The sequence below is a fragment of the Oncorhynchus keta genome, chromosome 2 (assembly GCF_023373465.1).
Source record: "Oncorhynchus keta strain PuntledgeMale-10-30-2019 chromosome 2, Oket_V2, whole genome shotgun sequence".
Lineage (NCBI taxonomy): Eukaryota > Metazoa > Chordata > Actinopteri > Salmoniformes > Salmonidae > Oncorhynchus > Oncorhynchus keta.
Window position 1 is genome coordinate 48,454,212 of NC_068422.1, and position 25,736 is coordinate 48,479,947.

General features: G+C 41.4%; 2 protein-coding genes across 9 annotated transcripts in view; one reads left to right on the forward strand and one right to left on the reverse strand.

Moving 5' to 3' along the window:
* Positions 1-11,814, forward strand: part of LOC118401584 (B-cell linker protein-like) — a 36,941-nt gene extending 25,127 nt beyond the window's left edge. For 2 of the 6 annotated variants that reach the window (XM_035799223.2, XM_035799212.2), the window contains 21 exons: positions 3,564-3,629; positions 4,804-4,850; positions 5,068-5,108; positions 5,297-5,414; positions 5,964-6,085; positions 6,201-6,273; positions 6,455-6,538; positions 6,677-6,702; positions 6,802-6,827; positions 6,984-7,040; positions 7,200-7,230; positions 7,373-7,424; positions 8,307-8,370; positions 8,499-8,526; positions 8,626-8,656; positions 8,862-8,937; positions 9,116-9,147; positions 9,345-9,400; positions 9,597-9,680; positions 9,845-10,000; positions 10,113-11,814. In XM_035799223.2, coding sequence (XP_035655116.1) covers positions 3,564-3,629; positions 4,804-4,850; positions 5,068-5,108; positions 5,297-5,414; positions 5,964-6,085; positions 6,201-6,273; positions 6,455-6,538; positions 6,677-6,702; positions 6,802-6,827; positions 6,984-7,040; positions 7,200-7,230; positions 7,373-7,424; positions 8,307-8,370; positions 8,499-8,526; positions 8,626-8,656; positions 8,862-8,937; positions 9,116-9,147; positions 9,345-9,400; positions 9,597-9,680; positions 9,845-10,000; positions 10,113-10,229 — 1,387 coding nt within the window. In that variant the 3' untranslated portion in view covers positions 10,230-11,814. Of the gene's footprint in view, positions 1-315; positions 742-3,563; positions 3,630-4,803; positions 4,851-5,067; positions 5,109-5,296; positions 6,086-6,200; positions 6,274-6,454; positions 6,539-6,676; positions 6,703-6,801; positions 6,828-6,983; positions 7,041-7,199; positions 7,231-7,372; positions 7,425-8,306; positions 8,371-8,498; positions 8,527-8,625; positions 8,657-8,861; positions 8,938-9,115; positions 9,148-9,344; positions 9,401-9,596; positions 9,681-9,844; positions 10,001-10,112 lie in introns of those variants that run through there. The other 4 variants (XM_035799217.2, XM_052477936.1, XM_035799224.2 and 1 more) reach the window with 4 other exon arrangements.
* LOC118401559 (zinc finger protein 518A-like) lies at positions 11,235-17,526 on the reverse strand. 3 transcript variants are annotated; one of them, XM_035799180.1, is made up of 3 exons: positions 17,371-17,526; positions 13,588-16,131; positions 11,235-13,394 (listed from the first exon to the last, which is right to left on the reverse strand). In XM_035799180.1, the coding sequence occupies exons 2-3, from the start codon at positions 16,115-16,117 to the stop codon at positions 12,607-12,609; spliced, it is 3,318 nt and encodes a 1,105-aa protein (XP_035655073.1). In that variant the 5' UTR covers positions 16,118-16,131; positions 17,371-17,526; the 3' UTR covers positions 11,235-12,606. The 3 variants fall into 3 exon arrangements, with proteins under 3 accessions (XP_035655073.1, XP_035655082.1, XP_035655088.1); XM_035799189.2 differs by having other exon boundaries at positions 17,306-17,493; XM_035799195.2 differs by lacking the exon at positions 17,371-17,526 and adding an exon at positions 16,872-17,225.
* Between the last annotated feature and the right edge of the window lie 8,210 nt (positions 17,527-25,736).

Here is a 25,736-nt window from a genome sequence, read left to right on the forward strand (position 1 = left end):
TTCTGTTGTCTTGCCTGTTGGAACACGTGACCCCACAGAAAGAAACAGAATATTGTAACAATTCAGACCCCTGGAAATAGGAATGTGAGCTTTTTTTGTTGTGTCCATTGATTAACTAGAGTGCACAGTCGACTCATGTCATTTGCTAATTATACTGTATGCTCCAATGCAAATTGAGCCTAATACCACTTAAAAACACAACGTGAATCCTGACAGTTCCTGACTGTCCAACAGACTGAGCCTGTGTATTGCACAGCAAAAGCATCAGACAGGCATTTCAACAGTGGCTTTGGATGATGTTTTTTTTGTGTATTTTAGCAACCTCTGTGTATTTCCATCTCTTGGACAATTGACAAATGTCAGTAAAGGCTCCCCTCTAGGTTGACTGTGCTGGCCAGTCAGAGTATTGTCACAGCAGGGGCAATATTTATCTTTCTAATCTGCCATGTTGTGTGGTGGGAATGGCATTGTGTAAATCCAAATGACACTGAAAACAGAATTGTCTTCATGACCAAACTCAAGCAGTGGAAAGGAGAAGTGCTTGCTCTTGCAGAGGTATTATTCTTTTCCCACAGCTATGATGACATTTTAGGCAGGCAGCCAGTGCCAGTGAGTTCATTCACAACGCAAACATTGAGCTGAATAGTGGCTCGACGCAGCAGGTGGCCTCTCGGGTCAATTTACTCATTAAGATATGGATACACTGAACAAGATCACAGCTCCTGCAAGTGCAAAACTTCGGTAAGAGATACCCATGTTTGTATGCAATATTATGTTGGTCAAGGTATTTGTAACACTGGGAAATATGTTATGTTGTTAACCGTTGTAATCAAAACCAAACTTTTTTTTACAATTTAATAATAATAAATAATAATAATATATGCCATTTAGCAGACGCTTTTATCCAAAGCGACTTACAGTCATGTGTGCATACATTCTACGTATGGGTGGTCCCGGGAATTGAACCCACTACCCTGGTGTTACAAGCGCCATGCTCTACCAACTGAGCTACAGAAGGACCAATAATTCAGCTTATTATTCAAAGACGACCTATTTCTATAGATGGCACAGTGGCACCTGGCAAGTAAAGCCTACTGTCAATATATAATTGTGTACACTAAGTTCCAACCAGTTGTACTGTACATCTGTTTTCTGCAATGCTCACAATAATACATTTACCAGACAATGTTTTCTCTGTACCTTATTGTAGGCCACAGCAACTATTCCATCCACTGTTGCATCCAGATTAAGTTCAATAGTAAAAAAAAATGTTTTTAAATGTGTTTAAGCAAAAAACAGTTTATTTCTGATGGCTCTGGCCGGCTGTTACATAAAACAACATCTAAAGTGAGAGGGAATGTGGTAAGAGAAGACTGGCTCATGTGGATATTACTGTAATTACACGTCTCACACCTGTCTCCCTCGTGCTCTCAATCTGTACTTGCATGCAGGCTTCGGTGATTGAGTGAGTCTGTGTGTGTATGGGTGTGAATCTTGCCCTCCAAGTGCTATAGCCAACATGGAATGTTGACTCGGAAAGACTACAACTATGATTTTTGCCCGAGCCATATATTCAGACCATGCCATATATACACACACATATACACATATCAGACCCCTTGACTTTTCCCACATTTTGTTACGTTACAGCCTCATACTAAAATGCATTCAATTGTTCAACCTTCACACAATACCCCATAACAACGAAGCAAAAAAAATGGGATTTAGAATTTAGAAATAGCTTCATGCTGCCATCTAGTGTAAGGTAAGAAGTGATACATTCCATAAGTGGTCTCTACTATTGTATCAGCTGCCCCCGGTGGTTCTCAACCTTTTTTCGGTTACTGTACCACCAAGTATATTCAGCTCTGCCCAGAATACCCTTGAAGTACTCCTTCAAGTGCATTTTACCAGAAAGCCTATGGTCTCATGAGTCTTCTCAAGTACACCCTGTGGATAGGTCAAGTACCCAAGTTGGATGTAATGAAAAACGGAAATATTCCATTTGCATAATTATTTAGACCCTTTGTTGAAGCAACTTTGGCAGCAATTACAGCCTCAGGTCTTCTTGGGTATGACTCTACAAGCTTGGCACACCTGTATTTGGGGAGTTTCTCCCATTTTTCTCTGCAGATCCTCTCAACCTCTGTCAGGTTGGATGGGGTGCGTTGCTGCACAGCTATTTTCAGGTCTCTCCAGATATGTTCGTGGCTGGGCCACGCAAGGACATTTAGAGAAGCCACTCCTGTGTTTTCTTGGCTGTGTGCTTAAGGTCAAAGTCCTGTTGGAAGGTGAACCTTCGCCCCCAGTCTGAGGTCCTGAGGTACTTTGCTCCGTCCATCTTTCCCTCGATCCTGACTAGTCTCTCAGTCCCTGCCGCTGAAAAACATCCTCACAGCATGATGCTCCCACCACCAAGATTCCCCGTAGGGATGGTGCTAGGTTTACTCCAGACGTGAAGCTTGGCATTCAGGCCAAAGAGTTCAATCTTGGTTTCATCAGACCAGATAATCTTATTTATCATGGTCTGATAGTCCTTTAGGTGCCTTTTGGGTGCCTTCCTTCTGGCCTCTCTAACATAAAGGCCTGATTGGTGGAGTGCTGCAGAGATGGTTGTCCTTCTGGAGCTCTGTCAGAATGACAGGTTCTTGCTAACCACCCTGACAAAGGCCCTTCTCCTCCGATTGTTCAGTTTGGCCGGGTGGCCAGCACTAGGAAGAGTCTTGGTGGTTCCAAACGTATTCAATTTAAGAATTTTATTGTTATTTATTTAACCTTTATTTAACTAGGAAAGTCAGTTAAGAACATATTATTATTTAAAATGGTGGCCTACCCGTCATTGTATGGATGGTAGGCCACTTGAGGGTAAGCCACAAGAATGATGGAGGCCACTCTGTTCTTGGGGACCTCCAATGCTGCAGACATTTTTTGGTACCCTTCCCCAGGTCTGTGCCTCGACACAATCCTGTCTCGGAGCTCTACGGACAATTCCTTTGACCTCATGGCTTAGTTTTTGCTCTGACATGCACTGCCAACTGTGGGACCTTATGTAGACAGGTGTGTACCTTTCCAAACCATGTCCAATCAATTGAATTTACCACAGGTGGACTCCAATAAGTTGTAGAAACATCTCAAGGATGATCAATGGAAACAGGATGCACCAGAGCTCAATTTCAAGTCTAGGGTCTGAATAATTGTAAAGGGTCTGAATAATTGTGTAAATAAGGTATTTCTGTTTTTTTTAAAGTTTAATACATTTGCAAACATATCTAAAAACCTGTTTTCGCGTTGTCATCATGGGGTATTATGTGTAGATTAATGAGGGAAGAAATGTATTTAATCCATTTCAGAATAAGGCTGTAACGTAACAAAATGTGGAAAAGGTGAAGGGGTCTGAATACTTTCCGAATGCACCGTATGTGTGTGCTGTAACATTTTGTCTAGCATGTGCTATTGTCTCCAAATGGTATTAACAGTTATGTACCGTATTACGTTTATGAACACTGCATGATTTTGGGGGAATATGATACCTTTTAATGAGAAGCTTTAAACGCGTCTTCCAGCCAGCTTCAGAAGATGGTCCAGGATATCAAGAAGAATGATGGCAGCATCCTAAACAGGCTGAGAAGGTCAGATAATCAAAAATAAATGTTTGACACTCCATAAACAGAGAGCATTGCTTAACACTACTCTGTTACCCACAAGTTCGCAAGGACACCAGTTGTGCCCCTAGTTCATTATATTGAGTTATACACTACACTGACGAGGTAGAGGCATTTATCTGAAATGCAGTATATGAGGGGAATGAGATTCGAGCATCTCTATATGTGGGAACAAGAACAGAACTACGGTATGTATGGCATTGGAAATACAGCTCGGTTCAGCTCAGTTCAGCTGAGAGTGCAGTGCACCCACATGGTATAATTTCTTCAACGTTTTCTTGTGGTGATAAACAAGGTTATTCAAGTTTTTAACTCGTTTGTATTTCGTTTAGTTTTGGGGGTTTGACTTGGAATTGAGTTTAGTTTCAGTTAGTTTTGAGAGCTGATTTGCTAGTTTTAATTGTATCAAAATATATGTCATATATTTTAGGTAAGGTGGAAATTCTAAAGTAAATTTCAATGTGGCTTGGATTTAAAGGGAATAGCCCCGAGACAAAATGTTTGGTGTAAACATATCTTGCCCATGTTTAACCCAATCCAAAGCTTTTCAACTTTTGTAAGAAGAATCAAATTAGCTACCAAGAAGATTATTTTGCAGGTTAACTAGTGATAGCTAGTGATACTAATGCACAAGCTATGCCTGATCGAAATATCGCATTCGCCTGGCTACATTAACCCGCAAGATAATAGTTTCAGTACAGTTTTTTTTACAGGTTTGTTCATTATTTTATTTCAGTTTACTAAATAGTTTTTTCATGATTGGTTTTAGTTTCAGTTTTAGTTTACTACAGTAACCTTGGTGATAGGTGACTATTCCTCTTTCTTCAATCTGAAAATAGACAAACAGAGAAACATGTACAGACAGGTGGCTTTACTCTCTCTCTCTCTCCCTCCTTGAAACGGAGCCGCTGGTACACCACTGTATACGTAAACATGCTGTAGAATTCAAGAATTCAGTAATAGATCATGAAGAAATGACATAGGTTTCAGAATGAGGAGAATTGGGAGGGGAATTGGGAGGGGTAACGTTAATGTGTACAATCACTCTTCAGGCCCAAAGTTGAATGTCTAAAAATAGTTAAGTCCATTCTTGTTTCTAAAACTTTGGCTTTTACTCCTAACTGGTCTGTCTGTACTGTAGATTTCAAAACAAGTCATCTCCAAAACTACCCGTAAAAGACTATCAAGGTAAGACCGATCGACATGTCTCACAATGTGGCCCTTGAACTAGTGTATATAATAGTGACAATAGTTTGTTTTTGGGGACAATGGTCAGCAATATTTTTGCAGCAATATGTTCAGAATATGATTTCAAAAGCTATGATGCATGTCTTCCCAATGCTGTAATTTCCAATGACTTTGCATCTCATACTGTGGGGCCCTCATTTAATATTTATCTTTACAGGTAATGACGTGGAGGAAGAACAGTGGTCTGAAAAAGAGTTTGTGAGTTCAATCCACATGCTATATTGATTCTAAAACACTAACATGTTAGAGAAATGCTTCTAATATAAACTTGCATCTGACAGTGCTCCCACAGACGTTTGACTCATGTCAGCAGCTGTACAGTGTTTACACTTTACATCAACCAAAGCTGTGGGACTGAGCATCTTAACGATGTCATGATGTTGCAGGACAGTGACACTTATGAGTTCCCTCAAGAGGAGAAGGATGACAGCTATGAGCCTCCTCCCTGTCAGAGAGTCTTCCCCTCCACTTCGTCTGCCTCCTTTCCCAGGGGGGAATACATAGGTGAGATCTCGTCCACTCTGCCACACACACACATGCACACATACGCAGGCACTCACCCACACGCACAACCACACAAAACTACTACTTTAAATGTGGAAGACACATTTCAGTTGAATGCATTCAGTTGTACAACTGACTAGGTATCCCCCTGTCCCCCATACACACACACACAGTACACACACACAAAACTACCCATCATGCAGCCATGCATGCCAAGATTCTAGGTAACAAATGAAAGAATACCATGCCTGGCTATTCAAGACTACTCTATCCTCTATCTACATCTATCTATTTAATGTATAAGCTATGTTTAGCTCATGTTAGGAGGACTACTCTATATAAATCATATATTTGGCATGCATGAAGGAAACGGCTGATAATATTTCTGAGTGACCGCTTGAAATGACGCGGAAACAGCGTCGATTCAACCAGTATGTGCCCAGTGGGTAGTCAGTGGACAGTGACCGACACAGAGCGCCGCAATGACCACGTGTTGTAGCGTTATGCAAATCCCGATGTCCTGTTTCTGCTTTTGCTTCTCTTTTCCAGACAGCTGCCGCAGCAGGCCGGGAAGCCCCTCCCCCAGAAAGCCCGTCTGGCCTCCAAAGACCACCAAACCATCACCGTCACCATCACTGCCCCCTAAACCCAACCAGCAGGACTATGATGAAGTAATGTGAAGTTGTTAGGCAAAACAATAATTGTTTTCTGTTTTCATGTCAGCATATTGACACATTATTTGCCTCGTACTTTTTCCACGACACGTTGTATGATTGTTGTCTTTAGGAAGACTACTACGTCAGCCCAGAAAGTGACGACGAAGACGACTATATAAACCCCACAGAGGAATCACCTGCTAGTAAGCTGTCCCAATAAATGAATCAGACACGATGTACACTATGTTCCTAAATGATCTTATCTTCAACATACAGGTGTCATGAAACCATTGCACATTTTTATCTGTTGCCAATCATCGTCAGACAAACGTTACCAAGACACCTTAATGTCGACATAAAATCCACATGTAAACCTCCCTTCAGACCGTCTGATGCATGGAAGAGGGAAACCAATAACGAGCAGTCCTTCAATGTCCAAGACTGTGCCAGAGCGCTCAAATAGCCCAGGTATGTAATCTGCATCTCAGCAGGGGCACTGAATATATGGAATTGTTTGTGGGGATTGATTGAATTTCATTTATTGCACTTAATGTGCCCGACTGAGTTAGATATTTTGAGGCTTAGTCTTTTTGTTTTGTTTTTCAGATGTGTATGAAGTCCCTGACATGGAGGTAGGTTTGATAACCAACGGCTAATACATTACAATTAATTGTATAGTTAATGACTGTAGGACTATGCTTGATGTGTCCCATGTTCTCTTTCATCTAAAGGAAAACTCTCCTCCCCCAGTGAGCAGGTCAGTTCTGGTTCAGGGACGGAAGCACTTTTCAGACCGGGTCAAATGGGATCAACATTTCCCCTGACAGAAATACAGTATCTAAATATCTATTTATTGGAAAAAGACACAAAAATGACAGCTTTTAATTTTTTTATATATATATTTTTTTTACAGACCTTCCACACTCCTCAGAGTCCCTAGACAGAGTTTGCCCCCTAGAGCCAGCCCAAGGTGCTAACAATGACTACAACTTCTTCTGGAGACCAGGAAACATGGATTTTATGCATGACTGCAATTGAACGATACACTATTTAATAAACATGAGGTCGTTTTCTTCTGTTTCGTTGCCACACTGACATGAATAATTAATATGTTCTCTTCTCTCTCCAGAATGCACATGAAGAGTTGTCATCCAATCCCAGTAAGTTCTACTGTACCAAAGAGACTCTGGACATTGTACCTGACCCCAAATACTTTCTTTGATGAGATAGTAATAGAACAGTAAAGATTGGATATTATCAGCATTGGAATCGTTAACCATTTTTTTTGTTATTGTCTTCCAGGTCCAGGAACCCATAGATGATGCTGAATATGAAGCCTGCAATCCAGAATTAAGTAGGTATTCATCCATATTACCACCATCAGCCAAATTACTAAACATTCGAACATTAATGTGGCAATAATAAATTCTAAAAGAAAACAGGCAACTATTAAGGAAGAGCATTGTTCCATATCCTCCAAAATATTTGATGTACTATGTTGGTAGTTACTTCAATTGGCTAATTATGCCATCTAGTGGATTGCCAGATACAAAACAAAAATGGAACATTAGTCAGTTGCATGGACTCACTCTGTGTGCGTAACAGTGTTTAACCTGATTTTAGAATGACTACCTCATCTCTGTACCTCGCACATACAATTATATGTAAGGTCCCTCAGTCGAGCAGTGAATTTTAAACAAATCGGCTTGAAAATCTATGGCAAGACTTGAAAATGGCTGTCTAGCAATGATCAACCACCAACTTGACAACGCTTGAAAAGAATAATGTGCAAATACTGTACAATCCAGGTGTGCAAAACTCTTATAGACTTACCCAGAAAGACTGATGTAATCGCTGCCAAAGGTGATTCCAGAATGTATTGACTCAGGGGGTTGAAAACTTATGTAATCAAGTTATATTTGTGTGTATTTTTCATATTTTGTTTTAAACATGTTTTTTTCTTCCATTTTGACATTACAGAGTATTTTGTGTAGATCTTTGACAAAAAAAATACATTTTAATGCATTTTAATCCCACCTTGTAACACAACTAAATGTGGAAAAGGTCAAGGGGTGTGAATACTTTCTGAAGGCACTGTGTGATACAACACAACATACATTACAATGAATGGAAGTTAAAAGATTGTAAAAGAGCATAAAATAACTTAATATTGTGTTACTTAACAGAACTTACTTTATATGTGTGAATTTACTGTATGTCATCTCTGTTCTCCTAGCTGGCAGTACAGCGTCCGGGCAAAAGCCCCTGCCTGCACTTCCCAAACCAATGCCCAGAGAGACGTACGTGTCACTCACTAAAATTATATATCATATGTTCTGTTCATTGCTGGCTGCTCGTTCACTTAGAAGAGCACCGGAAAAGTCTGGTTTCAGGGATGACATAACTCACATAATCCTCTCTATTTTAGGAAGCCATTGAAGCCATATTTTAGACCGGTAGGGGAACTCAAAAATATATTTTGGGAAAAAAACAAAGTGTGATATTTTAAATTCTATGGGATATGGTGCAGGGTGATCATGTTTGTCTTTTTTCAGAGGCCAGATATTGCATCCGGGGGAAATGAAGGTAGTTACCTATTCCTAAACTGTTTTGATTGCATAACCTTTTATGCCTATGAAATGCATTACAGTAAATAAAACACACAATTCAATGAACTGTATTGCTGTAAATTGTTAAATTGTTAAATCCAGAAAGTGTTTATGCAGTCATCCACTTGCATAATTAGTAGACAACTGTAACACACTCTCTTGCTATATTTGCTTTTCCACAGGCACAGCACTGGCCACGAGGCACATTAACCAGAAACTCACGGCCACACCCCAGCCCTCTGAATACAAGTGTGCCAAGTAAGAAACATCATGACTTCATAAGAAATCTCTCTATTTTGCACCGAGCAGATATCTCTTTATAGCCTGGCCCCAGATCTGTGTGTACTGTCTTGCAGAGTTAGCAAGACAGCACAAACCGACATGCGTCAAGGCCAATATAAATTATTCCGGAATGTTCTTCTTTTCTCTACTGCAGGATTCCTCTGCCACAGATGTTTACCTCTCACAGTAAGTACAGGTCTGAGAGAGTCATGTTGATTATAAATTATATGCAAACGTCCACAGGCAGATGACCATAACCTCGACCCCGACAGTGACACAACACAGCAAACATTTATTCTGTGAATGGATTCTGCTGTCTGTCTATACAACATTAAATTAGTATTTTTTTAAACTTTTTTTTGTTACTGTTTTCTAATTCCCAGAACCTGATAGAGGAACTGTACCCACAGATGAAAATGCGTTAACAGATGCTGAAGAGGTGATAAAAAGTTGACCTAAATGTCACTATTTTATTTATAACATACCACAACGTAGCTCAATATACTGGTGATGGCATGCACAATGCATGGATGAATACACTATTAAAGTTTGCGAAAACTGCAAAGCATATTAGGGCCACATGGACTTGACTTTAAACACACTTCCTTGTTTCTGTATTTTTGTGGTTGTTGTAGGGGACAGATGTCTTGAGGAAACCCTGGTATGCCAGCACCTATGACCGTAAGACAGCTGAGGATGCCTTGGTTCGCTCAAATAAGGCGAGTCTCACTCACATGAATACAGACAATTAAACATACTCTTATTATAATCACAGTCTTCAGATCAACTTGCATTTTTTAAATAAACTAAATCACGGGTGTTAGGATAAGAATGAGACTTGGATTGCTCCCGCTGACTGTACTGTGCATCTCCTTTGTTTCAGGATGGGTCCTTCCTCATAAGGAAGAGCTCTGGCCAGGACACACAGCAGCCATACACTTTAGTGGTGTTTTACAACAGTAGAGTCTACAACATCCCAGTGCGCTACATCCAAGCATCGCAGCGATACGCACTCGGGAAGGAGAAGAAAGGAGAGGAGGTAGACAACATCTCATCTTGATGGGCTACAAAACAATTTTCTGATATCCATGAAATATAGATGGCCTGATTCCTAACCTGTAGGCCTGACACCTCTTATTGTATTCCCTCAGCGTTTCACCAGTGTTTCCCACATCATTGAGAACCATCAGAGGAACCCCTTGGTACTGATTGACAGCCAGAGTAACTCCAAGGACTCTACCAAACTTTGCTATGCTGTGAATCCTTAGGCCTCACTAGATCCTAACTAGTCCTATGGATCATCAGGGATTTAAGGTTCGGACTTGGGAGTCACATTCCAAATCAGTGCGTCTAGTGTAAGACCTGTGTGCAAGCCATCAGGCAATTTGATGCTGCTCTCAGTTTGAAATTACTGACCATCTGTTCAGGGTTTGTGAGAAAGTTGGATTAGTCTAGTCACATTCACCCAGTCATGGCTATCCAAGCAAGACCAGAATGAAATTGACTTACTGTAATGTGCTCTAGACAGACGGGTTGCTTTACGCAATGTACCAATGCTCCAGCTTAACACGTCTGTACGTCATATAACGTCAGTTGGACATAGAGGAACTACATCACCGCCTACTCTCCCTGCCAATATCCCCCGGCCACAAAATAGAAGCTATCAAGATGAAGATCAGAGGTTATTTTTAATGAGTGCATTTGGTAATTGGCTAGATTGCATCAACTACCTTCACTAAAACCACTGCAAAGGTTTTGCCTGCAAACTTTGAATCGTGATTTGATGGGAGAGGTGCCTGTCTGAAGAGGACCCTCCCGGAACAATTTTTTTTCCCTCTTTTCGAAATGTACTAAGTCAGTCCGTCATGATTACCGGACCCTAGTCAATGCTGTTGCCTAGGGTCATGTTTCCGGGACTGGTACTGTGCCAATTCAGTAAAATAGTTCATGTGTGTACATTTTAAAACGTGTGTTGAACATTTTGCATTCTATGGGGTTTTTTCTACCAACCAAACATGGCCCCTCGAATAGTGCCATGATGTATTCTTAAAGAATATAATATTGTAGAAATATTATAAATAGAAAGTAACTACAGTAAGTGTGAATGGTGTATGATGCTGGAAAGCAACACCAATAGAACAAAAAAATATCTGCAGCATTGAGTTTTATACTATATTCTTGAGTTGTGTTCATTAACTCAAAATGATTGATATACCTTTCCTTTCTTAATTGTGTTACCCAACTTACATACATATTCAATAATCACACATATATTGTCAAACTATTTGTATTTATTGATCTGTACAACACATAATGCTACCAGGTGTGTATCAAGATAAATACATATTCATTGTGTAAAGGTCAGGCACTTGGAGAAAAACAAATATTTCTTAAGTCAAAATTGTACCTCTTTCCCTGACTACTATTCCAAACCAGGTACGTCCTATAATTCATCCATGCCAGAGAGAGAGAGAGAGAGAAAGAGATGCCTAGAGGGGCTGCTGAACATACGCGCCATTACAATGATGCACTGTGATTGTGATGTAGAGAGACACTTTGACAGTTATCTGTTTAAATGCAGAAATACATGGTGGATGACTAATGCTGACGTGTGCAAGCAGAAATGGTATGGTCAGAAAGATGTGCTATGTGTATTTATGATTTGGGTCCATTTGACCAATGGTCCTGTGCTGACTAACTAAAAGTATCCCTTTCCATGGACACTTTCAGAACATAAGGAAACATACAGTAACATGCATATCAATATTGTCATAAGCTTCATAAAGTGAGATAATGGGAAGAAATAGTCACTGTCTGTTCATAATCCTATTAAAAAAAACATAATAATTTCAAGTCACAATAGGAATTTCTTTCAGAAAAACAATATTTTGCATGTAAAACCAGCATTGTTAGGCTATATTGCAGACATGCCATCAGTCATCCTATAACATACTATGGATTTTGTTAAATTATAAAAAGGTGAATACGTTGGACTACTCCTGCTACTAGTGCAGGACTAACTTAACAAAATGTGCCCCACATATGGATACTACTATATTCGAAACCATTAATATTTTTGGTACATATTGTACTGTATGCATTCAAACAAAAACATTCCCTATTTTCTATGGGCCTTCACAGGGATTGTGTGTGTGTGTGTGTCACATAATCACATGACACACACTATACATACCCGTATAATGTTAAATGTTCATGTTTAGAGCTTTAGGAGTATGGCTCATTCGTGTCCTTATTACAGTGTTCTGTGAAAGAGTCCCTATGACAATGTACTTACATCAACTTGTATAGCATTGCATGTTGGTTAGACATAACTGAAACAACAAATAGATTGCATCCTATCTAAAACGATGGTAGCACTGAAACGTGGATTTCAAATTAAATACTTAGATATGAGCAAATGAAAAAAAAAACATTAAAAAAATAATAATAATGCAAATTTTACCTGAGTGTTAGAGCCCTGTATTTTCAAAGAACTCATGTTGTTACATAGATTTTGTACACTATTATTTTGTCATCCTTATCAACATTATTCTCTAATAAGACAGTGAAATTAATTGAATATTTTCTGTCCATTGCTTTTGTGCAGGAGCACCTTTCTCAACTTTGAATCCAGTGTAGATTGCATTATGACTTTTCACATTTCAGCTTATCCCACTCTTTAGTAGATTCCATCAGATGGCGCTGGCCATGTCCAATCCAGACCTCCTGATCACTGAAGACTCGGCCACAAAACCAGCAGCTAAATCGTAATGGAGGCTCAGTGCTGTGAGAGATTGCATTCACCACTTTGTACTTCTTTCTGCTCATCTTTCTCAGCTTCAATTTCAAGATGAATCTCTCTTTCACTCTGCTCTCAGGCCACATACGTTGATGAGAGACGGCGGCATTCGTTGGGGCATTTGCCCTAAACATATTACAACCCATGCCTGCAAAGGCCTTCAATGTTTTTCGAGACAACAAAACCTTTTGGACCTCCCCTTTGTACCTGTGGACTGTTTCCATGATATTTGTAACCTCGGGAATGTCTGTGTCTGGGTGATTTAGCACTACAACAGGCTGGTCTCCCCTTGGACGTGTAATGAGTTGAGTGGGACTTAATGGCAATAGCTTCAGGGTCCTCTCCACATCTCTAGGGCCTGGCTCCCAGTGATGCGCCGCTGCTGGTGAAGCCTCTTTTTCTTCCACAACTTTGCTGGAGGGTTTATTTGCTTTTGAGAGGGGCTCAAGGGAGTCCTCTGTGGACAGTTCGCTCTGCCTCTTTCCTCTGACTGTCTGTTTGTTTTGCTGTGGTGAGAGGCAAATCCTGTCAAAGACCTCCTGTTTTCCTCCATCTCTTAGTGTGGTATTGGGAGGGAAGTCCTGAGAATAAACATCTGGAGTGTGGACTGGAATCTCTGACCAGTTTGTTATACCTGTTGAAATATTCAAAAAGAGAACAAATCCCAATTAGTTCAGTAAAAAGGAAAGTAAACTGCTACAATAATGTCTATCCATACAACAGAGTGGCATGGACAGAATCATGCAAGACAGGTAATCAGAAGTCAATAAGGGAAATACAATTAACAAATCAGATTTAATTAACTTCAGCAATATAGTGTTGATTACCTTGTGGGGAAGTAAGGCATTTGAGTATAGGGGAGGGAGACACCATGAGGACCTGAGCTTCTGTAGTTCCAACCCCTTCCAGGTCAGGCTTATCTTCCGTTATCTGGTCCAAATCATTTCCATCTGATTTGGCTCCATTAGATACATGAGGTAGGCCTACCCTTGGACAATGTTGGCCACCTAGGACATGAGAATCCATGCCATTGTTCATTCCTTCTCTGTTTTCAGAACTGACATTAGTGTTTGGAAGCTCCACATTTTCAAAATGATATTCTAGGTTACTCTTTCTTATGGTGCTTGGAGGGATTTTAGAACTTGGCTGACTTTTCTCGACAACAACTAAACTGTTCTGGCTCATAGTGCAACTTTCAGATAGAGTGTTGTCTTCCTTTGTCTCAACGGAATGCAAGGATGTCTCTGTTTTGTCTGATGGTGTAACCTTAAGAACCAAATGCTTTTTGCCGTCCACCATTTTGAAACCCATGGCCTCTGTAGTGCAATTGGGAGGAACTAAAATCTTATTTTTTACCATGAGGGCACCAAGGTTGTTAACTCTGGGGCTGAAATGTCCAAGGTTTGGAATAAAGCCTCCCTCTGACTTTGACGACCGTGTGACCACTTTGGACTTGGTATGTTTCTTTTTGCCATTTTCCGTTGACAGTGCTCTTTTAAGAAATTGCTGCGTCTCCTCCAAAGTTTTCTGTGGGTGCTCTAGTCTGTGGGAATTGTTCAGCAAACCTCCTCCTAACAGGGGAAGAGGACCTTGTGACATCCACTGCATTTCCTTAACTGGGTTCTTCTTCAGGAGGAGCTTTAATGCTGGTGATGATTTCTTCTCTACAGTTTTAGGGCTGACCACTTTCGTTCTCCACCTTTTTTTGTCCCCCATAGTCTTGGAAGAGCACAGAGGTTCAGGAAAGGATTTGAGCTTTTTCTCACTTTTCTCCACTGTCAACTTCGGCACTTGCATGTCCTCTGCCGTATCTTCACAGTGATTCACATCTTTGGGTTCTGCGTCATGTCTCTGGTGTTCCTGGCCAACCATTGTTTCCTGGTTCTCTCTATTTTCTTGAGTTTGATCATATTCCACTAACTTTAGGGTTGAAATAGTGTCAATATCATTTTGTGTCGAGAATGACTCTGGACAACTGGGTGGCCTGGTCTTTTGGGGGATAGTTGAATTTGATTGGCATCCGTTTGCATTGGAGTCCCCAGCACTAGTTTGACAAGCAATCTTCTCTGATTCCTGCTCAGTGACACACAATGACGTCTTTGTTGTGTCAGAGGTCTCTTGCTTTGCTGCTGGTGTAACCTTGAGAACCAAATGTTTTTTGCCTTCCACCATTTTGAAACCAATGGCTTCAGTAGTGACATCCGGAGGAACTGAAATCTTGTTTTTGAGCATGAGGACAGTGAGGTCTTTGTCTGTGTTTGTGAATCCAGGATTGGATATCATGCAGTTTTCTGAGTTTGAAAAGGAAGTGATGGCTTGGGGCACATTTGAAAGTACAGTCTTAAGAGCTTCGTTCCATGTCTGCCCACCTGTTTCAGCAGCCACAGACTTCTCTAAAAATTGCTTCGTCTCCTCCAAAGCCCTCTCTGGATTTGACAATCTGCAATATTTATCCAGGAATCCTTCCCCCGGCAGAGAAAGACAGCCTTGTGACATCCAGTTATTTTCCCTCGCTGTACTCGTCACTGTGTGCTTCAGTCTTGGAGATGAGTTATCTACTGTTTTAGGACCAACATCTTTCATTTTCGGCTTGTTTTTCTGGCTCTTCTCTTCACCATGAATGGTGGCCATGTGCCTTGTGATGATATATTTTCGATGAGATTTATAGTCACAGAATTGGCAACTGAAGCGGAATTGTGCTGTTTTGGCCATGAGATGTCTCATCAAATCCTGGTCAGCAGAACCTGCTTGCGGCGCAATGTTATGTAGATATAGGTGCTCCAAAAATGCTCCTACATCTCTTGTGGAGAACTTGCACTTCTCACAACAGTAGTGGCCGTTCAAGCTGTGGTGCATGTTTAAATGTGTGGTGAGCTGCAAGAGGGTATGCTGGACATTGTCATTGCATATGTTACAGCTGACAAAAGTGTCTCTGTGGCCTAATTGGTGGACTTTAAGGCGGGAGAATTCATGTGTAATAAAACTGCACATGTCACAAGGAAAAATTGGTTGGCTTCCTGGGTGAGTCTCCTGAAAGTGCCTCAGTAAGTCATTAGGGCTGAATACTGTGCTGTCCTTGCATTCAGAGCATCTAAACCCGAGTATATTTCCAGAAACCTTTGTCACATGTTGACCCTCTTGAACTTTAAGGGGCGTCTTCTTCAAATACGTCTGCTCTGTGCTTTTCTCCATGTCCTCTGTTATCTTCTTTGGCCCATGCTTATCTTTACTTTGCATGGCTGGGGGCTGAACGGCAGCTTTCCTGAGACGGAGTCGTTTGTTCCAGTTTCTGTCATCCTCGACAACTTTTATATTACCTCCAGCAGGGACATCTAATTCAGCGCGTGCTGGATCCATATCAATTCAGGCCTCTGTAACAGAGTTAAAAGAAACAATCAACAATTGATTGCAAGACAGACATTCATTATAGACAATGAACTTCTGACCTCATTGTAAAAAAAACATAAACAGTCAACCATATTGATTTAACTTGGTTTTATATTTTTGAGAGAAGATACGTAAATAGCCCAGCACAAAACATTTTCACCAATTTAACAATTTCCTGGTCTATAAACCGGCAACCATCAAATATATGCAAATGTCCCCTCGGAATCTAGTCTACAGAGATCAGACCTGAGAAAATACCATATTAGGATGTATTTTTGAAATGGGGATAAAATGATCCTGATCTGCAATCATTTATACAAGAATGATGCTGTGTTTTATTACCACAGTCAATAAGTGCACATTAGTGCAAACTCTTGTAGTGCAGTAGTCTTCACTATAAGGCTTGTAGCCTACAATATTCAAAATGCAAAACTACTCTGCAGCCTACCTGCTTGGTGTATTGCCTGAGTAGTGCATGTTCTCGCAACATAACCAACAGCATGGGTCAACCTTATCCACCTGTTGCAGATTCAATGTAATTACATTTCAGACTATTTTACTATAGTGGACATGTCTTACTCCATAATATTTTACTCAAATGATGTGCCATGTACATTTCTCAATGTGACTAACCAAAGGACTTGCCATAATCCACCAAATCTGACAAAAACATTACATTTGTAATGGATCTCAGACGAAGAAAATATTCTATGCTAAAGCACACCTGTTCAAATTATATCCCAATAGGTCTCCGTAGAAGAAAATATTATACGCTAAATTGGTTGCTGGCCGCAAAAAATGTATTACAGAATGTCAACTTTGCATCAGGTCAAAGCTGTCAGCCATTTCTTTTGTGCTATTTGACTTGACCAAAACAAACACAACTGAGAAGGTTCATTAACATGTAACAAACAAACGCGTTTAATTTGTTGTTTGAAAGCAATTCCGATTTTTGCTTCGACCATCACTCATCATCACCTCACTGCGTTGTAAAACATTCACTCTGAAGTGTGAGCTTTCGAACGGCTGGCTGATTTGCCAATTGACTGATTTGAATTAAATACACACGAAGAGCTTAGGTTGTGACAAAGTGCACCGAAAAATTGCACGACAAAAAAAGTTAATATCATCAATGTAGCTCAACCAAAATGTATTTACCGCTGAGTAAAACTCCGATATGATTGACAACGACGACATAATTCGAGACTTCGGTTGGCTTTTACCTTTGTTTTTGTTGGCTTGACAGCTCAGCGAATGGCAGCCATGACAGCTTCATCCGGGGATTACGCAGAGTTGAGCGGGAGCTGTACGACAGAGTAGCCTCCCAGAACGGATGAATTGCTCATTGCACCGTTTAGCCTCCACGACAGAGACACGGCTTGAGTATACTATCCAAAAGTGTTTTATAATATGGCGAGTCGGTATAATCATTTTTTTACTGTTACTTTCAGTACGTGCAGCTCCATAGTTTATAACAGTGTTATAACTGTCCGAGGGAGTCATAACAAGATTGCACTTCCTTTGCCCCTCCAAATAGCCCACTGTTCACTGATCATCTCCTCTTGGTATTTTGTTGTCAGCCTGTCAGTGAGAAGATTATTATGAAAAAGAAATACAAAAATGTAGATTGCACCCTTAAAAATAATAATAATACTATGTAAGGTAATTACTGCTGGGTAAATGTTCACTTGTATGTGATATGCTATTTGGGTAACATATTTGTTAGCAAAGGAAGGGAATAATCCCATTTTGACCACTTTGCTAAGGGTGGGATGGTGTCTCAGTCAGACCAAATAAGCCTGCTGATTAAATCACATGAGAGACTAAAGATTATTGAGGGAGGAAGCAGGAGGCTACGTGCCCATGTCCTTTGCTGCTTGCTCAATGGAAAAAGGTGTTTGGTGGACTAACAGATCAAGGATGTGGGTTGAAGACATGCTTGGGATACAGCGCTAATCAGTGGCTTGTATACATGGATGCCAAGGGCAACCAAAAATGAAGAGAAAAAAACCCCTACAAAAATGTATATTTCGTCCCAGTGTTTCATAATGTTCCTTCAATTCGCAAGAGGTTGAATGTATCTCACAGGAGAAAGCATCCGAGTGAGCGAAACAGCGCCCCTCTGCCCCTACGTGTAGGCCATCTGTCTGATGCTGTCTGGTTCAAACGAGTATGACATTGATGCCGTCCGTAAACATTGAAGGCGAGAGAAGCCAGCGAGCATCTGGGCTACCTTGACAAAAAAGTATAACAAATGTGCCAATCAGGTTGAGCTAAAGTTGAGCATCTGAATGGTGCTGGCGCACCAACAAAAAAATGTGAAAGGAAGCGTGTTTGGATTTTGGCGTCACTCCCATCAAATCCAATTGAGAGCATATGTTATTGGCAGAAAAACGTAGAATTGTTACATCTCGTTTTGTTGTTGTCTTCCGGTGGCTAGCTAGCCAGCTAGCTAAAATGGGCCCTTTTCCTAAATTAGCCACGGAGGAGATAGGGATTTGGACTGTTTTTACTAAATTCTCCAATAATTATAACAGCGATTCTGATCCAAACATGAATTAATATATTGTTGTGCCCCTGGCCGGGAGGTTGGAAGTTCATTGTGTAACTAGATGTAGGCCTAGAAGAAAAAATTGTAACTAGCTAACGTTGCCCATGAATAAAAGGTAGGCTAGCGACGAAGGATTTTAGCTAGGTAGCCAAGGACATCAAAAAATAAAAGCTGTACTGTATGACAGAGTGAGAGACAGTTTCGTCAAAATGAAAGAGAGGAGGATAGCATTGGCGTTTCTCTACAAGTAGGGTGAGTTAACATGTTTCTCTAATTGTAGCAAATTGTTTTTGATAGCTTTTAGTTGTCACTGTATTAGACGAAGCAGGGGTGATTTGATTATGTTGAAATGTTGAAGTTGAGGAAAAAGAGGAAACCTGCACACTGCTCTTTAATAAGCTTTACGTGTCGGCCTTCGTCAGAGCTTTCGTGATTTTTTTAAAAGTAGGACCCTTATGTAGACATAGCCCCATCCACATCCGTTCCGCGCATCAAATGTGATTGGAGTCGAGGGCAAACAGACTGCGCCGGATATGCAACTCCACAGAGGACTACCGGTATCTAGAAAAAGCAGGGGAGGTGCGTAATAACTTTCTAAGAAGAGGCTACTCTTCACAATGTGTGGATGAAGCTCTTAGTTTGGTATTGGGGGAGAACACTACAACTGCTACACACTACAGCTGCTACAAAAAAGACCCGCTAGAGCTAAAGAAGACTGTAATGTTCACCACCACATATTACGTTGAACTCTCGAAAAGTGGGAGATGTTGTCAAGAAACACGGGCATGTTTTATCATCGGACCCAGTTTTGCCGGCTGAATTTAAGAATCCACCACTAATTGTATATAGGAGAGGTCGCAATTTACGCGATAAGTGGCTCCATGCCAACTGCCAGCCGCAAAAGAAAATCGGTCAGGCTCTTTTACGCCCTCTTCGGAATGGTAGATATAAATGCAGAGGTTACGCACAGTGCAACAATATGATGAAGTGTGAATATTTCTGCCACCCACATACAGGAAAACGGTTCCAAATAAATGACATTATTACCTGCTACATCCACCCCCATGTTATCTACACGATTAAATGTCCATGTGGGCTGAGTTATGTAGGTAAAACCTCTCTTTCTCTCAAACATAATTTGTGAACATAAACGTTCAATCAGGAGAAACGACAGGGATTATCCAGTCGCAAAATATTTTAATGACCTGAAACATGACATTTCTAACTTTAGATTTTTGTGGCATAGAGCAGGTTAATATATCAGACAAGAGGGTGTGATATAAATAATACTCTGAGCAAAATATGTTTCTGTATTTTCACCCTCCAGACAGAAATGCTTATACGTTATGTTGTAAATGTGAGTATTAATTATGCCCCCATTTCAGATTACTCTGATGTTTTTCTTGCGCTGTACCCAATGATGGATGAACACTTGCTTGGTAGGTCTATGTCCTCACTGGGGTTTTACAGACGTGTTAATTAATACGTGTTATGTACACACTATTTTAATATCTATGAAAAGCACATTGTTATATTTGGTAGCATTTATTTGTTTTCTCTCGACTCCAACCACATTCGATGCGCGGAACGGATGTGGATATGTCTACATAATGGTGCTAATTTAAAATACTCACAAAATGTGTGACGAAGGCCATGAGGCCCAATTTGTAAGTCGCTCTGGATAAGAGCGTCTGCTAAATGACTTAAATGTAAATGATACGTAAAGCTTAATAAAGAGCAGTGTTACTATGAAGAGCAGTGTACGGGTTTCTTCTTTTTCTTCTTCATTTTATTCAACTGTTTACCATGCACCTGCAAAAAAGATAGCTCAGATGTGCGAGTGCCTTTTGAATTTTGAAATGTGGAAGTTGAAATGGTGCTGGAATAATGGAGGCAGCGTCTGTTTTCTTTGTGACTATTAACATTTTAAATGTGAATGTATTTGTCTTTTCACCCTTACAATCATTTCCAGATATTGTTTTAAACAGAGGTTGCATGAAAGTACATAGAGGATTACTTGTCGTATACTGTTGAAACGTATTATTAAGTTATGAGTAATGGTTACGAAATCACCAAATTGAATCATTTCTGTGGTACTAACAGTACTTCCATTCATTTCACTTGCAGCGTTGGCCCGCTCTGTCAGACACTGACCAAAAAACTAGGCCTACACAAAACAATGCATATTGAGCAGTCCATTCGCATTTGTCTTGTTTGTAGGAGGTCTGTGGGGCTGATGTATTGTTCTATAATGATGAAAGTTGGTTATTTGCAATCCCTTGTTTGAAAAGAAAACACTGGTACCAAATATGCGGCTGTAAGTGGTGCGGTAGTCAGTGTACATTTCCGTGTGCAGGCATGCATGTGTTTCCTCATGTCTTGCATGACCATAATCGGAACGAGAAAGCATGCGCATGCTAGCACACGGAAGAGTATCGCTCGAGTCCAACCAAATGTAATTGGAACGGTTCTATAACCACAGACGCTGGGAGACGGGAAGCAAGTACAGGGTGGGGTAACTTTCTCAAAACCAAGTGAAATATAATTTAAAAAATGTCGGGACACTTCTATAACATTACATTTACGTTAAAAAAGATAGATTTGGTAAAAAAAAAAAGATTTTTCCTTTAAATCTCATGAGCCAAATTCAATATGGAAGGTTTGTCATTTGTGGGTGTAGTACCACTACTATCCACTGGAGGGGAGCAAATCTGTACTCATTCGAAGCACAGGTTCCAGATGCTTCCAATGGTTACCTGGTTGATACGGTCAGATATAGTTTGATAAAAATCGAACAAAAACTGAAATAAAAACAGCTTAGTCCTCGAAGTCGGGACACCAGTCAGCTCATGGGTTTATTAAAGGCATTTTGTTATCACACTGGATGTTACGAATTCCCTGCCAGTGACTCTTAACACAATCTCACAGCTCTCTCGCAGAGAACAAACTGTCGGACTTTCTGACTTTTCAGTAGGCACCCCTCCGCCCGGCAGGAGCCTAGCATGCTAGGGGGTCATACACTGGCCCTTCACATCTATGACACTGGCCATTGGTTGGTCGCTAGGGGCTATTCCCAGGGGTCCAGTCATCGGCCCATCAGCCTGGCTCTGCAGGTCACTCTTCTTGCAGTCTCCTCCAAGCAGAGAGAGCAGCAAGCTCACCTCTGTCCTGGACAGCGACATCTCAATGTCTGTTGTATGTCAATAAAGTATCCTTGTGTGTAACTCTGTGAGGTTGCCTCATTCCCCTCTTACCGGGGGAGGTGCTAGCGGGTTACAGATCATCCCAAACGGGGGTCGTTCTTCAACACTGCACAATGCACACTCAGAGGTGTCTGATACTGACCTAAGCCTAAACTGATTCCTCTTACACTGCTGTGTAAATCCACCAGATCATGACATAGGATGCTACATCTTAGGCCTATCTACCACCATCCAGCTGAAACAACTCCAGCTTTTTTTGTATTTGAAATGGGAGGCATGAATTTACAATGACTATGCTAGTATCAATCAAAATAGAAACAGGTCAACCTGATACTGTGTTTTAGGATGGGGTAAATATCACGGTATAGGCTACACAGTACAGTACTTTCCCAGCCATTAATTTCAGACATGAAGTTTATTAATTCTGAAATGGACATTTCCTGTTTTGATGTAATAGTGGATATTACTCATGGGGGTACCTTTCTTCATTAGAGGCTGTACGCCGGCATGTCCACACACTGCCCTAGTTCACTACCTGAGAGGTGAAGATACCAACGAATACCCATCAAACTTTATTCTAGATCTGGCTGAATACGTTTTGACGTTGAACTATTTGTAACCGGTTACAAAAATCTGGGCATGTGACGCACGTTACTACTTCACAGGAGAGGCATTTGAACGTATTTTCATCAATGTGCGTTTTTTTGTTGCAGAAATGCCTAAAAACTCTTATGTAATCTATGAATAAAATGTGAAATTACAAAGTTGTTTAGACATGGAAAAAATACAGACTCTTGCCTAGCTGTGATTGGTTTAGGTAATGAGGGGCTGGGATATTCACGAGAAAAAGAGTCAATTTCGTCACTCAAGGCTTCTCTGTCAAAGGGCAAATTTGAAAGATCCATTTACTAATATTTTCATCATCGACATGCAAAGTGTAGCTACAGCTTTCAATACCAGTGTTGTCCTGAATACAGCTGCTGGTATCTTATCGACACAGCTCTGTCTTCTGTGACTAAATCAGTCTGGACTGGTTGAAGCCGAGTGGGAAGGATTATTTAGAAAGTGTTTCAGTCTGCCGTGAATCATCGTAATCCACACACCGATAAGAGTCTACAGTTAAAATGCCAAGATAGCTACATGTACTGTACATCAGATGATCAGGTGCATCCTGTTTCTACAACTTGATATGTTCAATTAAATTGATTGGACATGATTTGTAAAGGCACACACACTTGTCTATATAAAAAGGTACCACAGTTGACAGTGCATGACAGAGCAAAAACCAAGCCATGAGGTCGAAGGAATTTTCCGTAGAGATCCGAGACAGGATTGTGTCGAAAAACAAGATCTGGGGAAAGGTACCAAAACATTTCTGCAGCATTGAAGGTCCCCAGGAACACAGTGGCCTCCATCATTCTTAAATGGAAGAAGTTTGGAACCGCCAAGAATCTTCCTAGAACTGGCCATCCGGCCAAACTGAGCAATTGGGGGAGAAGGGCCTTGGTCAGGGAGGTGCCCAAGAATCCGGTGGTCACTCTGACAGAGCTCCAGGGTTCCTCTGTGGAGATGGGAGAACCTTCTAGAAGGACAACCATCTCAGTAGCACTCAACCAATCAGGCCTTAATAGTAGTGTGGCCAGACAGAAGCCACTCCTCAGTAAACGACACATGACTGCCCACTTGGAGTTTGCCTAAAGGACTCTTGAGACCATGAGAGACAAGAAACCAAGATCTTTGGCCTGAATGCCAAGTCTCATGTGTGGAGGAAACCTGGCACCATCTCTACGGTGAAGCATGGTGGTGGCAGCATCATGCTTTGGGATCTTTTTCAGCGGCAGTGACTGGGAGACTACTCATAATCGAAGGAAAGATAAATGGAGCAAAGTACTGTACAGAGAGATCCTTGATGAAAACCTACTCCAGAGCACTCAGGACCTCAGACTGGGGCGAAGGTTCCTTCCAACCGGACTGGTGCATTGAAGGTCCCCAAGAACAGTGGCCTCCCTCATTCTTAAATGGAAGAAGTTTGGAACCACCAAGACTTCCTAGAGCTGTCCGCCCAGCCAAACTGAGTAATCAGGGGAGAAGGGCCTTGGTCAGGGAATTGACCAAGAACCCGATGGTCACTCTGACAGAGCTCCAGAGTTCCTCTGTGGAGATGGGAGAACCTTCCAGAAGGACAACCGTCGCTGCAGCACTCCACACATCAATCAAATGTATTTGTAGTCCTTTTTACATCAGCCTATGTTACAAAGTGCTATACAGAAAGCCTAAAACCCCAAACAGCAAGCAATCCAAATGTAGAAGCACGGTGGCTAGGAAAAACTCACTAGAAAGAAACCTAGAGAGGAACCAGGCTCTGAGGGGTGGCCAGTCTTCTTCTGGCTGTGCCGGGTGGAGATTATAATAGTACATGGCCAAGATGTTCAAACTTTCATAGATGACCAGCAGGGTCAAATAATATTAATCACAGTGGTGGTAGAGGGTGCAACAGGTCAGCACCTCAGGAGTAAATGACAGTTGGTTTTTCATAGCCAATCATTCAGAGTAGGAGATAGCAGGTGCGGTAGAGAGAGTCAAAAACAGCAGGTCCGGGACAAGGAACCCACGTCAGGGTTCCATAGCCGCAGGCAGAACAGTTGAAACTAGAGCAGCAGCACGACCAGGTGGACTGGGGACAGCAAGGAGTCATCAGGCAAGGTAGTCCTGAGGCATTGTCCTAGGGCTCAGGTCCTCCGAGAGAAGAGAGAAAGTTAGAGGGAGCATACTTTAATTTACACAGGACACCGAATAAGACAGGAGAAATACTCCAGATATAACAGACTAATCCTAGCCCCCCGACACAAACTATTGCAGCATAAATACTGGAGGCTGAGACAGGAGTGGTCGGGAGACACTGTGGCCCCGTCCGACGATACCGGGCCAAGCAGGCAGGATATAACCCCATCCACTTTGCCAAAGCACAGCCCCCACACCACTGGAGGGATATATTCAAACCACCAACTTGCTGAGACAAGGCCGAGTATAGCCCACGAAGATCTCCCCCACGGCACGAACCCGAGGCCTTTATAGTAGAGTGGCCAGACGGAAGCCACTCCTCAGTAAAAGGCATATGACAGCCCGCTTGGAGTTGCCAAAAGGCACCTAAAGCACTCTCAGACCATGAGAAACTAGATTTTCTGGTCTGATTAAACGAAGATTGAACTCTTGGCCTGAATGCCAAGCGTCACGTCTGTAAGAAACCTGGCACCATTCCTACGGTGAAGCATGGTGGTGTCAGCGTCATGCTGTGGAGATGTTTTTCAGCAGCAGGGACTGGGAGACTAGTCAGGATCAAAGGAAAGGTGAACCAAGCAAAGTACAGAGAGATCCTTGAGGAAAACCTGCTCCAGAGTGCTCAGGACCTCAGACTGGGGCAAAGGTTCACCTTCCAACTGGACAACCCTAAACACACAGCCAAGACAACGCAGAAGTGGCTTCGGGACAAGTTTATGAATGTCCTTGAGTGGCCCAGCCCGGACTTGAACCCGATCGAACATCTCTGGAGAGACCTGAAAATAGCTGTCCAGCGACGCTTCCCATCCAACCTGACAGATCTTGAGAGGATCTGCAGAAAACAGTTGGAGAAACTCCCCAAATACAGGTCTACCAAACTTGTAGTGTCATACACAAGACTCAAGGCTGTAATCGATGCCAAAGGTGCTCAACAAAATACTGAGTAAAGGGTTTGATTTCCTACGTAAATGGGATATTTCAGTTTATTTTTAAGAAAAAAATGTTTTTGCTTTGTAATGAGGTATGTGTATATTGGTGAGGGGGAAAAAAACAATTT